This window comes from Anastrepha obliqua, chromosome 4 (assembly GCF_027943255.1).
Source record: "Anastrepha obliqua isolate idAnaObli1 chromosome 4, idAnaObli1_1.0, whole genome shotgun sequence".
Lineage (NCBI taxonomy): Eukaryota > Metazoa > Arthropoda > Insecta > Diptera > Tephritidae > Anastrepha > Anastrepha obliqua.
The window spans coordinates 57,503,784-57,518,365 of NC_072895.1; the positions used below are offsets into that span (position 1 = coordinate 57,503,784).

General features: G+C 35.2%; 5 protein-coding genes across 7 annotated transcripts; 3 read left to right on the plus strand and 2 right to left on the minus strand.

The window, feature by feature from the left end:
- Positions 1-429: 429 nt before the first annotated feature.
- On the minus strand, positions 430-9,665 carry LOC129243857 (ubiquitin-like-conjugating enzyme ATG10). The gene is made up of 4 exons (XM_054881235.1): positions 9,575-9,665; positions 1,717-1,886; positions 1,443-1,665; positions 430-1,366 (listed from the first exon to the last, which is right to left on the minus strand). Exons 2-4 carry the CDS (start codon positions 1,816-1,818, stop codon positions 1,086-1,088), a joined length of 606 nt encoding a protein of 201 aa, XP_054737210.1. The 5' UTR covers positions 1,819-1,886; positions 9,575-9,665; the 3' UTR covers positions 430-1,085.
- LOC129243854 (uncharacterized) lies at positions 2,880-9,655 on the minus strand. 2 transcript variants are annotated; one of them, XM_054881231.1, is made up of 5 exons: positions 9,575-9,655; positions 4,808-4,933; positions 4,588-4,744; positions 3,954-4,413; positions 2,880-3,881 (listed from the first exon to the last, which is right to left on the minus strand). In XM_054881231.1, the coding sequence occupies exons 2-5, from the start codon at positions 4,876-4,878 to the stop codon at positions 3,385-3,387; spliced, it is 1,185 nt and encodes a 394-aa protein (XP_054737206.1). In that variant the 5' UTR covers positions 4,879-4,933; positions 9,575-9,655; the 3' UTR covers positions 2,880-3,384. The 2 variants fall into 2 exon arrangements, with proteins under 2 accessions (XP_054737206.1, XP_054737205.1); XM_054881230.1 differs by lacking the exon at positions 9,575-9,655 and having other exon boundaries at positions 4,808-5,083.
- On the plus strand, positions 6,687-8,034 carry LOC129243856 (hydroxysteroid dehydrogenase-like protein 2). The gene is made up of 4 exons (XM_054881234.1): positions 6,687-6,902; positions 6,973-7,136; positions 7,205-7,418; positions 7,488-8,034. The coding sequence occupies exons 1-4, from the start codon at positions 6,889-6,891 to the stop codon at positions 7,951-7,953; spliced, it is 858 nt and encodes a 285-aa protein (XP_054737209.1). The 5' UTR covers positions 6,687-6,888; the 3' UTR covers positions 7,954-8,034.
- Positions 8,589-10,083, plus strand: LOC129243855 (hydroxysteroid dehydrogenase-like protein 2). The gene is made up of 4 exons (XM_054881233.1): positions 8,589-8,658; positions 8,718-8,881; positions 8,948-9,161; positions 9,215-10,083. Exons 1-4 carry the CDS (start codon positions 8,645-8,647, stop codon positions 9,681-9,683), a joined length of 861 nt encoding a protein of 286 aa, XP_054737208.1. The 5' UTR covers positions 8,589-8,644; the 3' UTR covers positions 9,684-10,083.
- A 3,072-nt stretch (positions 10,084-13,155) lies between these two features.
- Positions 13,156-14,408, plus strand: LOC129245150 (proteasome subunit alpha type-6). Of its 2 annotated transcripts, XM_054883167.1 has the most exons (5): positions 13,156-13,249; positions 13,332-13,435; positions 13,512-13,688; positions 13,752-13,907; positions 13,972-14,408. In XM_054883167.1, exons 2-5 carry the CDS (start codon positions 13,360-13,362, stop codon positions 14,295-14,297), a joined length of 735 nt encoding a protein of 244 aa, XP_054739142.1. In that variant the 5' UTR covers positions 13,156-13,249; positions 13,332-13,359; the 3' UTR covers positions 14,298-14,408. The 2 variants fall into 2 exon arrangements, with proteins under 2 accessions (XP_054739142.1, XP_054739141.1); XM_054883166.1 differs by having other exon boundaries at positions 13,208-13,435.
- Positions 14,409-14,582: the final 174 nt, after the last annotated feature.

The window sequence follows — 14,582 nt, forward strand, 5'->3', positions numbered from 1 at the left end:
GTACATACATCTAAAGTGAAATGCTCACTAGCTCACGGCATAAAAGTTGCGAAACATACATATGTATGTATATGAACATCAACATGTTTACAATTGGCTAGCCCCTTGGCGAAAGTATCACAGCACAACAAACATTTAATCACTCGAAATGTGTATCCATTGTAAATCCCGATTAAAAGGCAAAGCACCAAATATAATGAATTCAAAATCATGAATAAGCTTTCACTTAAACTTTGAAAACCCAATATTGCACAAAAGCTTTCACTGCTCAAACGCTTGCCACATTTGTTGAGACAGTTTTTGTCACAGTTGAAAACTATTTTAGAAATCAATTTTCCTTTTATCAAATTCCCAAAACGGATAAGAATGTGCTTGTTTATACGAATGCTAGTTGTACATTTTATTCATTCAGCGCGCTTTTTTTGACTTTTATAACTGGAAAACGCGATTTCATGTCCAAATATGTATATAAAATACATATAATTATTCTTAATTAGCATTAAATAGTATGACAATTAGGGAAATAAATACTTAAAAATTCCATATATACTAATAAATACATATGCATTTACAGTTAATGTAAACAAATATACATCTGCTTATGTTGAATAAAATTTCATGCAACTTAGAAATTTAGTACAATTATAACACGAAATATTCGATGGAAAAACTAACTTAATTACAAAGCATTTTCTGCAGCTTTTGATTTTAACTTTAAAGTACTTAGAATAAGAAATTTGGTAATTGAATCAAATTGTTTTGGCACAACTCATGGCTTATGGTTTTTGTAAATGTAAGCAATGGTCCAATATTGACTAGTGTGTAATATTGTTTACTTTTGCTGTATAGATGAATAATTTATTTAATTTTATAATTGTTAACTTGTTTATGTAATTTTAAATGTTAATAAACTAAATGCAATTAAATACATATGTATGCATAATACATACATACATAGATGCATAGCAATAAATAGTGCGCATACTTTCTGCGTTGCATTTTTTGATTAAAAAACATGTGTAAGTATTCTTTTGACTTTTTAGTGCGCATATCACATACGTATGTATGTATGTATGAACATCCGGTTAAATATCTGTAAACTCTATGCCATATTCATTTCTTAAAGCCAGTTGTACATAGGGTCCCATCAAACTGATAAATGTAAGTACACGATTTCGACTGAGTCCGGCTTGTGCTAACAACTCGGCTGTGCGACAGGGATGTATTGAAATATACGGTTTACGCAAAACCGGATGATCCAACTGTGTCATAATACTTAGCATGTCTGCATTGGTTGGCTGGCTGGCATTGCCGCCGTAGCCACTAAAGATGTGCCAGGCATCTTCAAGATTCACTAAGCTACCATCTAAGTGGCAAATAAATCATATGACAAATAATTTGACATTGTCAAACACCATTCTTTGCAAAGAAAACATACTAACCACTGCGGAAGATACGAAAATATAGTACAGGAACTTGATATGATATACTGTATAAGATGTGGTATTCAACTTTTAATAGTTCGTTGGTTGGCGGAGTCGCAATTGCACTTTCATCTTTCACAACATAATCACTCTCCTCCAAAGTATCTTTAGAGCTTTTTATATCAGCAATGTTTGGTATTTTTTGTTGGTATATGAGATATGTGTTGCCCTCTTCGTCATCCTGCAATATGAACAATTTTTTTAGGTTTAACAATGAGTAAATAAATATTACCTTTTTATATAAACTCCAAACATCACCCAGACGCTCTGAGATTTTTTGAAACTCTGCAGCTTCTTGTAGGAATTCCTCCCAAGTTAAAGTGACAGTGGACATTTTCGGCTTATGTATAGATATTGCACATATAGTATTCTCTTTATGTAATTATTTAATGTGGAAAGCAACTAAAATTAAAGAAAAAATAACTGAGCTACATAAAGCTGAAAATGAATTTTAAGGTGGCTATTTGCAATTTAAAATAATCATTAATTAATTAATAAAATAAAATAAAGTGAAACAAAACAGAAAAAAATAAAGTTAAACAAAGTAAAAAATATAAAATAAAATTAAAAAGGAATTTGTATTATATTACATTAGAATAAATAAAAAGTAAAATAAAATAAAAACAATTAAAATTAAATTAGAGTAAAGTCAAATTAAACAAATTAAAAAAATATATAAACAAATCAAAATTAAGTAAAATAAAATAAATATAACACAAAGAACACAACAAATAACAATAAGAATAATTTCCAGTTCACAAAATTTTAGACTAAACCAAACAAAAAAGTAGAGAAAAATGTTACAAGGCGAATCTATTAAAGGTGGTATCGGTAAATCAGCTGATTTGCTTTTTTTTCTTTCGCCGTGTCCATGTGGCTGTCAGCCCAGAATCAAGCAAAGCAAATTTATTTTTTGATGTTGTTGTTGTTGTTGTTGTAGCAGCATAAACATTCCCCATACTTACATACGGGGAATGCTGCTGGAGTGACAGTCCTTGCCCGGATATAAATCCGGGTCATTTCGGTATTATTTATTTTTTGTCTTCTATTTCGCCAATGTTTTGTTTGACAGTCGAACGTGCAAAACATTGTTGTTGGTCTAGTGCCACCATCTTTAATGAATGCGCCTTGAAATGTTGCCTACTTTAGCCTTTTAGTCGCCTTCTACGACAAGCAGGCCACACTGTGAGCATATTCTATGGTGTTCAAATGACACATCCCTGCTCACAGGGACTATAGTTGCTTTACTCACACATCCATGCACACTCCTTTAATACTAGATGATAATTAGAAAAAAATAATTTAACTATACACTTAAAAAATATGTTTTAGCCCTTGATCAAGTCAACTAATCCAAATACCCACCGCTCCTAAAAATATACACATTTTACTAAATTTACAAGTCATACTTCCAACATTTATTTACTTAAATTGCTGCTATAATTGTCATCGATATTTTGTTCTCTAGACGATATGTTTTAAACATAGTTTAAAATCTATTTCAAGCGTAACGAAATACAAATAAATAATATTAACACTAGAACTAAAACTTATAAAAAAAGGTAGTGAAAATGCAAAAACAGAGCTAGTTTTATAATAAAATACATTTGTCAATAAATCGTAGCTGGTAGCGGTAGCAACTTAAACGCGTGTAGCGCGTGTAGTAGCAGCAGCAGCTTCACTGGATCTGCATTAGTTAAGAGTATCTGAAGCAATCATAATATGTAACCGTGTGACATTAGCATATACTACGAATAGTATAATTTATGTTTATTTCTATATTTATGTAATTTTAGCCCCTGTATCTTCTCAACAGTAATTATGTGCATACTCTATACAAAAGTATTCACCACACCATTGGTACATATAAAAAGCTCTTTCTTTATTAGTTGTTGTTCCATTACTCCGGCACTTCTTCGTCTTGCACATTTTCCGTTCTGCGTATCTGTACTACCGTTACCATCGCGGCTTTGTCATCGAATTTACATGTAACAGTTACTTCACTTAATTGAAACGTAAATATCTGTGAACCGTATTTAGTACGAAGATATACGGAACGGGGATCTGCCTCCAATATATCTATAATACACTGTCGGTGCACTTGTAACTCTTGTAATTGTGACTCAGCACGTTCGTTGAAGCAAACTTTCAAGCGGTGACTTCCTGCCACCCAGTTGGGTACCTTGACAGCACTCAATGGTGGCGAAGCATTGTTTACAATATTAGGCGGTGTTGAAATATGATGATTGCCAACACCGACAACAGCATCATCACTACTACTATTACTGCCACCCGTTGCACCTGCTGCCAACAGCTCCAGCTCTGATTCTTCACCATCCGGGTCCTGTCGAGAATCATAAAAATCCAATGTTTCTAGTGGTCCAACAGATACACGACCTGTACAGTGTATATTATGAGAACATATTAAAATTTGCCTCAATTTTAACATACACAAAAATATATATATACCCGAGTCCATGGGCAGTACTGGCGAATCATAAAAAGGAATGTATGGTTTAATATCCAATAACGGTGTGCCATCAACCATGTCCGTTCCAAAGAACGTAATCGACGCACCATCCACTTTTTCAATTTCCACCAAAGATAAGCCTATAGGGCAGGGTCGATGTGGAGAGCGGGTTGAGAATACGCCCACACGCTCACCACCTAAACGTGGCGGTGCGACCTTGGCCTTCGGATGTGCATTATTTTTGTGAAAGTGGTAAATTAGCCACATATGGGAATATTCCTCTAATCCCTCCAGCGCGTGCTCTGGATTTGTGAATGTATCAGTGTTCAACTCAACAATACCTCGCAAGCGACCACCCACACTTGACTGCCTCGGTACAGCACGCTTTTCGGGAAAAGCAGTACGTATTATGCCAATTTGCTGCCAACGCACACCTCCGCACGCCTCCGCATTAGAATCCTAGAACGATTAACGATTAAAACATTTTTTTATACAATTACATTAATAGGCATCTGCATGAATTCGAGGGGGAATGTGTAGTTGTAGTTGAATGCAAGTTATAGTATGTAGGCTCATTCCCAATCTCATTCATGTGCTGAAACCGCTTCGAGTAAAATTGCAAATATCATTTACTTCACTCTGCTGATTTTGCTTGGGTGAAACATTGCTGTTTCTTGTGTTTTCCTCTGCAGTTTGTCGACGGCAGCCCTCGCAACGAAATTCTCGCAGCAAACGAGCCACACCATCAATATCTTTCCGCTGCACATGCTGCAAATTTCGCACTTGTTGTCTGTAAATTGATAAAGGCAATGAAACATATAAATTTGCCAATGGTACGTTTTTTTAATCCTACCTCAATTTGTTGATTTCATTGCGTGCGATGGTCAATTGATTTTGCAGCGCTAATACTTCGTTCTCCAACATTCTTTCTTCAGTTTGTTATTTTCCTAATATGTTTTCGCACAAACAATACATCTACCTTTGTCAATAAATACCAATTATACCAGTAGTCGACAATAACATACGAGAAATGAAAATAATTTATTTTTCTGCCATTTTTTAGACTGACAACATAAACAGAAAAAACTTTTGCACGAAGCACTTTGCCGGCCGACAGGGTTGCAAAGCAAAGCAATCAAATTTTGTACATACAATAACACCACCGCCAAAAACACCCTTTTCCATGGTCGTCAAGTGTACAATAAGTTTTACGAAATTAAAAATTATTTTTAAGCCGTTAAAAAATATGGCTGGAATTTAGAACAATGCCGATCTTGGAATTTCTGGCAAACTATAATGTTTTTTTTAATGAAACTTGGTGGAGATGTTAGTGAGGTGTTAAGGAACACTCTTTATAACTTTAAATTAATCGGGAAATAATAATTTTTTAATTATTTACATTCAAAATGCCCTTGGGAACATCAGTATAATTTGCCACATTACACTCTATATTTTTTAACATTTCACTATAAATCACCAAATATACACTCACACGCGTGTTTGTACCGATTTTTATGCTAATATTCTAATTATATCTATTAAAATTAAATGCAAATTCATTTGCCTATGCAATCACATTCCAATTTTAAGCGCGAACAAGAAGAAGATTGGAATTACAACAGTATGGTGTTGCCGGATGCCTGCAAATGAAAACAAAAATTAAGTACTTGAGTTTAGTGTTAATGATGGGAATGGGGGTTATTGTGCCTGGTTACTACATACACGCATATGACGTTTTAATTTTGGGTTCAATGGTTTTAACACGGAAAGGAGTTTTACGCAGAAATACTGTGCACTGCGTAGCCGGAGTTGGACTGATGAGGGTTATTTTTTTCAAGCGCGGCCGAAGGCCGCCCACGCGAAAAGGAGTTCTACGCAAAAATACTGTGGATTGCGTAGCCGGAGTAGGACAGATGAGGGTTATTTTTTTGAAGTGCGGCCGAAGGCCGCCCACGCGAAAAGGAGTTCTACGCAAAAATACTGTGGATTGCGTAGCCGGAGTTGGACTGATGAGGGTTATTTTTTTGAAGTGCGGCCGAAGGCCGCCCACGCGAAAAGGAGTTCTACGCAAAAATACTGTGGATTGCGTAGCCGGAGTTGGACTGATGAGGGTTATTTTTTTGAAGCGCGGCCGAAGGCCGCCCACGCGAAAAGGAGTTCTACGCAAAAATACTGTGGATTGCGTAGCCGGAGTAGGACAGATGAGGGTTATTTTTATGAAGCGCGGCCGAAGGCCGCCTACGCGATAAAGAGTTCCACGCAAAAATACTGTGTTAATTAATTTAATTTAATTTTAATTACTTTATTATTTTTTGTGATACGCTTAATATCATTGTTTTTAAGTTTAAATGAGTTGTATGTTTTTATTTTCAAATTCATTTCTCAACTTTAAATTACAGCAAAAAATACTGCAGTTTTACAATGAACCTTCCACTGAACATCCCTGCGTGCGAACTTCGTTTTCATTTCAGGTGTATGGCAACACCAACTTTTCGCTAAATTATAGAACTTTAACATTAAATTACTTAAAAACTATAAGCCTCCGGCAGGTTCTGTTTTCAGTTTTAAGATGGGGATACACCCCTCTATCACCCCCTTTTTACCGTTTTTTCCAAAGCGATCGGCATTATACTAAATTCTAGCCAAAAATATTACAAATATCGAATATGTATTTTATTTTTCCTTTGTTAATTTCCTTAATAAATTTCGATTAAAATCGAATACCATAGTTAACCAGTATAAAACCATTTCTAATTCGTTTGTGAGGAGTGCCCTAGCTTTTACATTATTATCATTATTTTGATTACCTCAAGAGTCCATCAATCGCATTCTGACTGGTGAAACAATAACTTAACTGCATAGGCCCACTTCGATGAACATTGAACTTTGAAAGAAAATTGAGAAAGCAAGTTCAGAAATTCTTTAATTAAAAAAATGAGAATTAACGGGTAAGTGCAATATATTTCCAGTACGTATGTATCTACAAAAAATTCATAAATAAGCTTTGATTTGTTTTAGGAAATTGCGTGGAAAGACAATATTCATAACCGGCGCCTCTAGAGGTATTGGCAAAGCAATAGCCCTAAAGGCAGCACGTGATGGAGCGAACATTGTCATAGCGGCAAAAACAGCGGATCCTCATCCGAAATTAGCCGGCACAATTTACAGTGCGGCAAAAGAAAGTAAATGCCCACAAAATGTTTAGTTTCGTTAGAAAATAAGATAATAAATCAATTTACTCCAAATGCAGTTGAACGTGAAGGTGGCAAAGCGTTAGCATGTGTTGTGGATGTGCGAGACGAAGAGCAAGTACGCAAGGCTGTTCAGGCAGCTGTAGATAAATTCGGAGGTATTGACATTTTAATTAACAATGCCAGTGCAATTGCCCTAACTCCAACACTTGAAACGGATATGAAGCGCTACGACTTGATGCACAACATCAATACGAGAGGCACATTTTTGGTGTAAGTGATTAGGAGATGTAATTTATTTTTTTAAGTATATATTAATTTATTATATTTCTGCTCCTGTAGATCGAAGGCATGCATACCACACCTGTTGAAGAGCAAACATGGGCACATTTTAAACATTTCACCGCCACTCGTCATGGCGCCACATTGGTTTGGTAATCATGTTGCTTATACCATGGCCAAATACGGCATGTCAATGTGTGTACTCGGTATGGCTGAGGAGTTCAGAGACAAAGGCTTAGCGGTGAATGCATTATGGCCACGCACCGCCATCTACACGGATGCAGTGAAAATGTTACAAGGAGAAGGAGCTGTTCAATATTCGCGCACACCTGAAATAATGGCCGATGCAGCGTATGCAATACTTTGTCGAGATCCAAGTTCTTGTACAGGAAATTTCTTTATCGATGAAGAAGTGGTAATTGAAGAAGGCGTGAATGAATTGAAACGATATGCATGCTTCCCGGAAAATGCCGACAAACTGATATCAGATTTTTTTCTCCCTGAGAAATACTTTTCGAAGCTATAAGATTTATATAAATATCTACGTGTATCCAAAATTTTTATAAATATTTTAAAAAGTCCGGTGGTATTGTATATTTTATAATTATTTTTATAAAAGTAAATCATTTCTTTTTTTGTTAAAGTTGTGTTTGTTTTTTTTTTTCAATTATACACAGCATAACATTTCAAATATAACACAGCATCCAAAGCGTTTTGATTCGTAACTTTCCAGAATAGTATACCCATCAGTCGTAAAAATGACTTAGAGACCCACTTACCCGTGGCGCTTTGGTGGAAGAAAAAAAAAATTCAAAATCCCAACTCGTATTCCAATCTTGCTTCCCTTCTCTCGTTGGTTTATAAAGCTCCCAATTCCTATTTTCGTTCTTGAGATGTGGATTGGGGCGCATAACTATTGACGATGTTCGCTAATTCATTCTTTGAGACCTCGTTTTCTAGATATCGAGAGCGAAAGGATATGAATTTTATTCAATTTTATTTTATTTTTATTATTTTATGTACCACGATGTACTCTTACATTCTTTTGTATATACTATGAACGTGAAATCTAAATTGGTATATCATCATTCGTTAACTTTAGCTCCGCACTTTGTACTTTTTGCAACAACAACTTTATCAATTGCTTATGTATATGCACAAGATCAGTTGAATTTGATAGACTGTTGAGAGTGGAAGATACATTTCTAGAAAGCAGTATGCAGAACGTTGGGTAAAAAACATTTGCAAATGCCAGGCATAAAGTTTTAGTAATTAATTGCATATACTTAGAGCATTACGTGGAAAAACACTCTTTATTACTGGAGCGTCTCGGGGAATCGGTAAGGCGATTGCATTGAAAGCTGCGCGAGATGGTGCGAACATTGTAGTAGCTGCAAAAACAGCTGATCCACACCCCAAACTACCAGGAACTATTTATACAGCCGCAGAAGAAAGTAGGAAATTTCTAAATGCTAATTGCTAAACTGTAATTTACATTTTTTAATACCACAAATATGTAGTTGAAAAAGCTGGTGGTAAGGCATTGGCATGCGTTGTCGACGTACGCGATGAGACACAAGTGCGATCAGCGGTCCAGCAAGCAGTGCAGAAATTCGGCGGAATTGATATTTTGGTTAACAATGCCAGCGCAATATCACTGACGTCAACATTGAATACCGACATGAAACGATACGATCTAATGAATGGAATTAACAGTAGAGGCACATTTTTAGTGTGAGAAAATAAGTGAGAACTGATTAATACAAATTTAACACAAATTTTTCTAGTTCAAAAGAATGTCTGCCTTATATATTAAAGAGTAGTCATGGACACATTTTAAATATTTCCCCACCCCTTACACTAAACCCACGTTGGTTTGGATCAAATGTTGCCTATACTATAGCCAAATATGGTATGTCAATGTGTGTACTGGGTATGGCAGAAGAGTTCAAGGCACAAGGGGTAGCTGTGAATGCACTATGGCCACGCACGATTATTCACACGGCCGCGATTGAGATGTTACGCGGTGCCGAGGGAGCTAAATATTCTCGTAAACCTGAGGTAATGGCCGATGCCGCATATGTAATACTTTGCCGTGATCCGCGAACCTGCACTGGTAACTTCTTCATCGATGAGGAATTACTTACTGATGTCGGAGTAAATGATTTCAAACACTACGCCTGCTATCCAGAGAATGCAAGTCAGCTAGAATTGGACGGATTTTTGCCAGATAAATACTACAAGTCCATGCTATAATTGTCTTATTCGTGTCGTGGTTTATGTAAACATCATATGTGTGTAGTAAAGAAGTTTCCATCAAGCAATAAACTGTTAATAAGAAGTAAAAAAATGTATTGATAAACATGGGTGCACAAACTAACGGTTTTTAAATATTCTATAGTATGTTGAGCGCGAAGTACACTACTCAAGCGGTTTGTCAAACTAGGTTTTCAAAAATTTCCGTTTGATCAAGCTACTTGAGTAGCATATTAGCGGTTTTCGTGTTTGATAAGCCGTTTGTATTACATAGATTGTAATTTTGTACAATGGCCGTTCGACACTCGTTTGAAGAGAAATAAAAAGTTTTCTCCAAAACTGTTAGTTTACTGGCCCTGGCTTGTTAATAATTTTTGGTTCAAACTATTACCGCCTTAAACCTTTTATATTCTTTTTTCAACACCCTTAATAACCTGTAAAGATACGATTCTTGAAATGTTTCATTTGGAAGGCTCTCCTGTATGAATCAGAAACGAGGATATTAAAAAATACGAGCATAAAATGCCTTGAAGTGTTTTACAAGTGATGTAGCAAAATAATGAAAATAAATTGGACGAAAAAATAACAAATAATGCAGTTCTACAAAGGGCACAACCCAAAGGAATATATTTGAAGTGCAATAAAACGGAGAAAAATTGCATGTTTTAATCTTACAACGATGCAAAGGAAAATCGAGAGACGCTGAGGGGTGGAAAGAAGGAAAATACCATGGCTGGACCACATTAGAAAATGGACCGACCTGAAAACAATAACCGAACTCATGGAACCAGATAGCTACAAACAAATGGTCCACGGTATAATAAATAGTACACGGGCATGTGCTACAATTCGTTTTATTTATTTAATCATTAAGTATGTACCAAGAAATATAGAATAAATACTCAATTCGCCTTGAGTATGTCGATACATATTGTACTGAATTTGTTACGTTTTTTTCCAAATAAAACGTTTCACATTAATTCCTCTGATTTCGATCACTGGATTGTTAAGGGGTTATATACCGGTGAAATTAGCGAAAGTTGGGTTTTTTTAAAGATATGTAGCAATAATTTTATTGTGTAAAAGTTTTTATTATTGGATATTACAATGTTTAAAGAAAAAAAAAGGCTTTGTTTGTGTAAAAATATTTAAAAATGGCGGAGTTATGGTGTTTTCCCCCAAGACCCTTTTTTTGGAAGAGGCTTGCGGTGGACGCGATTCAAGTCCACCAAGTCAACTGAAATCAAAAAATCGAAAAGATTTCATTAGTATAGGGTTATATCTTCTTAGTGAACGATCAATATATTAAATATTTTGATTTTTGTGAAAATAGGAACATGTTTTTAAAAAACTCCACTTCTACAGTCCTAAAATTGGCATTAAAAAATTCATATCTGCAAAATAAAAATTTATACATAAAAAGTTGATCGTTCACTAAGAGGCGACATCAATTACGAACAATTTAAAAAAAAAATTATAAAAATCGGTTGAATACATTTTTTGCAATCGCGTCCACCGCAAAAGCATTTTTGGAAAAACACGTTTTTGAGATAATCGCGTTTAAAGTTTCAAGTTTAGTTACGTTACGTTGTGACGACGCACAATTTAAAACGCTGTAACTTTCGATCTATTGCTCAGATCTCTATGAAATTTTTGGAAAATGTTCTCAAGGGATTGTACTTTACGATAAAGAAATAACATTTATTTTGATTTTTTTGAAAAACACAAGGTATATAACCCCTTAAATAAAGGCAAAACTAATGGCAACACAACTTGCTTTAGTGAATCCAAGGTGGATTTATTAAGGTGACAGCATTCACCCAGCTGAATTTTTCGCCGTAGGTATGGCTTACGTCAAAATGATATGCTTTGTTTGTATGTATTGGTATGTTTACATTTGATTACTGATTTTGACGTGATGCTTGGACCACACGCAACAACAAATACATGTAGGGTTTTACTTATATGTGTTTGCTGCCACCTGTAATAAATTCGCCTTGGCTTCACACACTTAAATTATCGCTGAATACCAAGAATGATAGAGAAGAAGATTCCGCCTTCCGAATTCGCCGTGTCGTAAGAGTCCATCAATAAGCAAACAAAAGGAAGGGGAACTAATTGTTTTTCAAGAAGAAGAGTAGGCGAAAACAATGCCCCGATTTACACGAGGAGACATCTGGAAGGGAAACATTTTGTTCATAGGCGAAGGACGGTCGAGGAAGAGAGAAGGGATTTTGTCTCCCGTACTCGGCGACACGCTTTGCTCTTCTTATTCGTATTTCTTATCTTAAAACAATTTTTGACAGTTGCTTCATTCGTTTTCTTCTTTTGTGGAAGAAAGTTCTAAGTTATGTATTGGTTTTCAATCAAACGGAAGATAACAACGATGACAAACATTCGAACGCTGCTTGGGATATGCACGATTATTTTTGCTAGTAAAGTATGTATAATTTAAAATAGTTATGGGACATGTTTATGTTGATTTCTAATTTTTCCCTGTATTTCTAGATACCCAAGTTAATTTTAAGTTAATTATTTACATATGAAGTATTTTTAATTTAATTTTTTTCATTCAAGTACAAGAATTTATAAATAAATTTCAATAAAAAAAAACAAAAAATTATTTATTATTTAACCAGTTTGCATTTTTCATACATATATTTAAGAAACTGTTGTCGAACGCTCTTTGCTTTACATGTAAGCGCATGCTAGATAGAATACATCCGAACCAGACGATGATAAAGTATTAAATGTCAAAATGTTGCCGAAAACAATTTTGCCCGTGTGTACGCGAATGAAACATCAAAAGAGAATTTCCAGTGTATTCCTTCCAGATATCTCCTCGTGTAAATCGGGACAATGGAAACGAGCAAAAACAAGAAATTTTACACACATATACTTTCTAGCCACATATTGTATATACAAACGCTTAAAACCTATCGTAATTTCTAGATTTGGCAACTCGTATCTTCTGGCATTTTCCCATTTCGAAATCGCGATGTAGCAATTACGTGAAATGAATAAAAAAAATCAGAAAGCCCTAGAAATGCAATCCTTCTTTATATTTGTTGCTGCAGTTTGAAAAATGGTTATTATTTACATCCAGAATCACCTGGCAACCAAGAGGTCCGACTTAAGAACTAGGTAACAACCGCTTTATACTAAATAGGCTTAAAGTAAAATAATCATGGCTTAATCCACAGCTTTCATGACAATTTTTTAATCACGTGTCACAAACTCGTAATTTTTCCTACCATTGTTTGTTTTGTATTGCGAACTGACCTGACATCAGACTTGTCAAAATCGTGATAAATAAAGTAACTGTTTTTAATGGCGCCACCATTGATACTCAATTCGCCTTGATTACCTACTGCAGTGTCATGTACCTAATTTGGTACAAGTGTAAGTTTTGTAAATACAAAAAAAAAAGTTCCACATTGTTATATGGCAACTTTATTATAGGTTGGAATGACTGGTTGATTGTCAAATGTGAACAAATATCAACGAAAGAAGAAGAGCTAGAATTTACAATTTGCTGGTCATCCGTGGAATTTTGTTTCATCTAGGTAATTTTGCAAATTTAAATCTTTTTTCGTATTAAAACCAGTATAATACGTGGAACAACATACTATTTTTAAAATTTTGCAGTTATTTAATTTGTGTGCGGAATTGAAAGATGTCGCGTGGTAGTTCAGCCGGCTTTGACAGACATATTACTATTTTTTCGCCTGAGGGTCGCCTCTACCAAGTGGGTAAGAAGAAAATTTCGAGTTTGAACCTATTTAGCATACTTCATTATCTGTGTTAACCAAACCTCTATATCTTCAGAGTATGCCTTCAAGTCTATTGATCATGAAGGTCTTACATCGGTGGCGTTGAAAGGCAAAGACTGCGCGGTAGTAGCCACACAAAAAAAGGTTGCGGAGAAGCTAATTGATCCGGAAACTGTAACACACTTATTTCGTATCACTAAAAATATTGGCTGTGTTATGACAGGGCGCATATGTAAATATATAAACTAAAATATTCAAATGATCATCTTTATTAATCTCTGTTGTAACATTGTAGCTGATAGCCGTTCCCAAGTGCAAAAAGCTCGCTACGAAGCTGCAAACTTCCGTTACAAATTCGGCTATGATATACCCGTAGATGTTTTATGTCGCCGTATAGCAGATGTTAATCAAGTGTATACCCAGAATGCGGAAATGCGCCCGCTAGCATGCAGTGAGTGTTACTAAGTGGAAAACTATAGAGGCAAAGTCTTCATGAAGTTTTCAATTAATTTTAGGTATGGTGCTTATTGCTTACGATGATGAGTTGGGACCTGCTGTCTATAAGACCGATCCTGCTGGCTATTATTGTGGCCTAAAAGCTGTAGCTGTCGGTGTAAAACAACAAGATGCCAGAAGTTATTTGGAGAAAAAATACAAAAGTGATTTATCAACGGAGAAGGCAATACAATTAGCTATTACATGTTTGTGCCAAGTTCTGCAGGTCGACTTCAAGCCAAATGGTATTGAAATTGGAATTGTCACCAAGGACTCGCCACAATTTACAGTGTTAGATGAAAAAGAAATTGAGGATCACTTGACAAAGATAGCAGAGAAGGATTAATTTAGCTGAAGTGAATTTGTGCTTTTCATAAGATTTTAATTTTTGGTTGATTTGGCGAAATCAACTTTTGATTGCTGGCCAAAAATAAAATGCGCTATAATGAGGAAAATACATACATAAAATTTTATCATTTTATTACAAATATCACCGAGCAAACGAAACTCAAGTGAAAAAGAAATTAAAATTCATCACACTAATGAGTGTGTGTAGGTAAAATATATATTTATATAATCCCAACTGCATTAAATAAAAAGAGTTAAGTTGTGGCACCCCATCAAGCTCTTA

Excerpts from the sequence above, each read along its gene's own strand:
- LOC129243857 (XM_054881235.1), bottom strand. The coding sequence starts at position 1,818 with ATGTCCACTGTCACTTTAACTTGGGAGGAATTCCTACAAGAAGCTGCA. Across the intron at positions 1,666-1,716 it reads TTTGGAGTTTATATAAAAAG|GATGACGAAGAGGGCAACAC; the intron begins GTAATATTTATT and ends TTCATATTGCAG. Across the intron at positions 1,367-1,442 it reads TTTTCGTATCTTCCGCAGTG|ATGGTAGCTTAGTGAATCTT; the intron begins GTTAGTATGTTT and ends TTTGCCACTTAG.
- LOC129243854 (XM_054881231.1), bottom strand. The coding sequence starts at position 4,878 with ATGTTGGAGAACGAAGTATTAGCGCTGCAAAATCAATTGACCATCGCA. Across the intron at positions 4,414-4,587 it reads AGCAAAATCAGCAGAGTGAA|GATTCTAATGCGGAGGCGTG; the intron begins GTAAATGATATT and ends TAATCGTTCTAG. Across the intron at positions 3,882-3,953 it reads AGTACTGCCCATGGACTCGG|GTCGTGTATCTGTTGGACCA; the intron begins GTATATATATAT and ends TACACTGTACAG.
- LOC129243856 (XM_054881234.1), top strand. Across the intron at positions 7,137-7,204 it reads TTACAGTGCGGCAAAAGAAA|TTGAACGTGAAGGTGGCAAA; the intron begins GTAAATGCCCAC and ends CTCCAAATGCAG. Across the intron at positions 7,419-7,487 it reads ACGAGAGGCACATTTTTGGT|ATCGAAGGCATGCATACCAC; the intron begins GTAAGTGATTAG and ends CTGCTCCTGTAG.
- LOC129243855 (XM_054881233.1), top strand. Across the intron at positions 8,882-8,947 it reads TTATACAGCCGCAGAAGAAA|TTGAAAAAGCTGGTGGTAAG; the intron begins GTAGGAAATTTC and ends ACAAATATGTAG. Across the intron at positions 9,162-9,214 it reads AGTAGAGGCACATTTTTAGT|TTCAAAAGAATGTCTGCCTT; the intron begins GTGAGAAAATAA and ends AAATTTTTCTAG.
- LOC129245150 (XM_054883167.1), top strand. The coding sequence starts at position 13,360 with ATGTCGCGTGGTAGTTCAGCCGGCTTTGACAGACATATTACTATTTTT. Across the intron at positions 13,436-13,511 it reads GGGTCGCCTCTACCAAGTGG|AGTATGCCTTCAAGTCTATT; the intron begins GTAAGAAGAAAA and ends CTATATCTTCAG. Across the intron at positions 13,689-13,751 it reads TGTTATGACAGGGCGCATAT|CTGATAGCCGTTCCCAAGTG; the intron begins GTAAATATATAA and ends GTAACATTGTAG.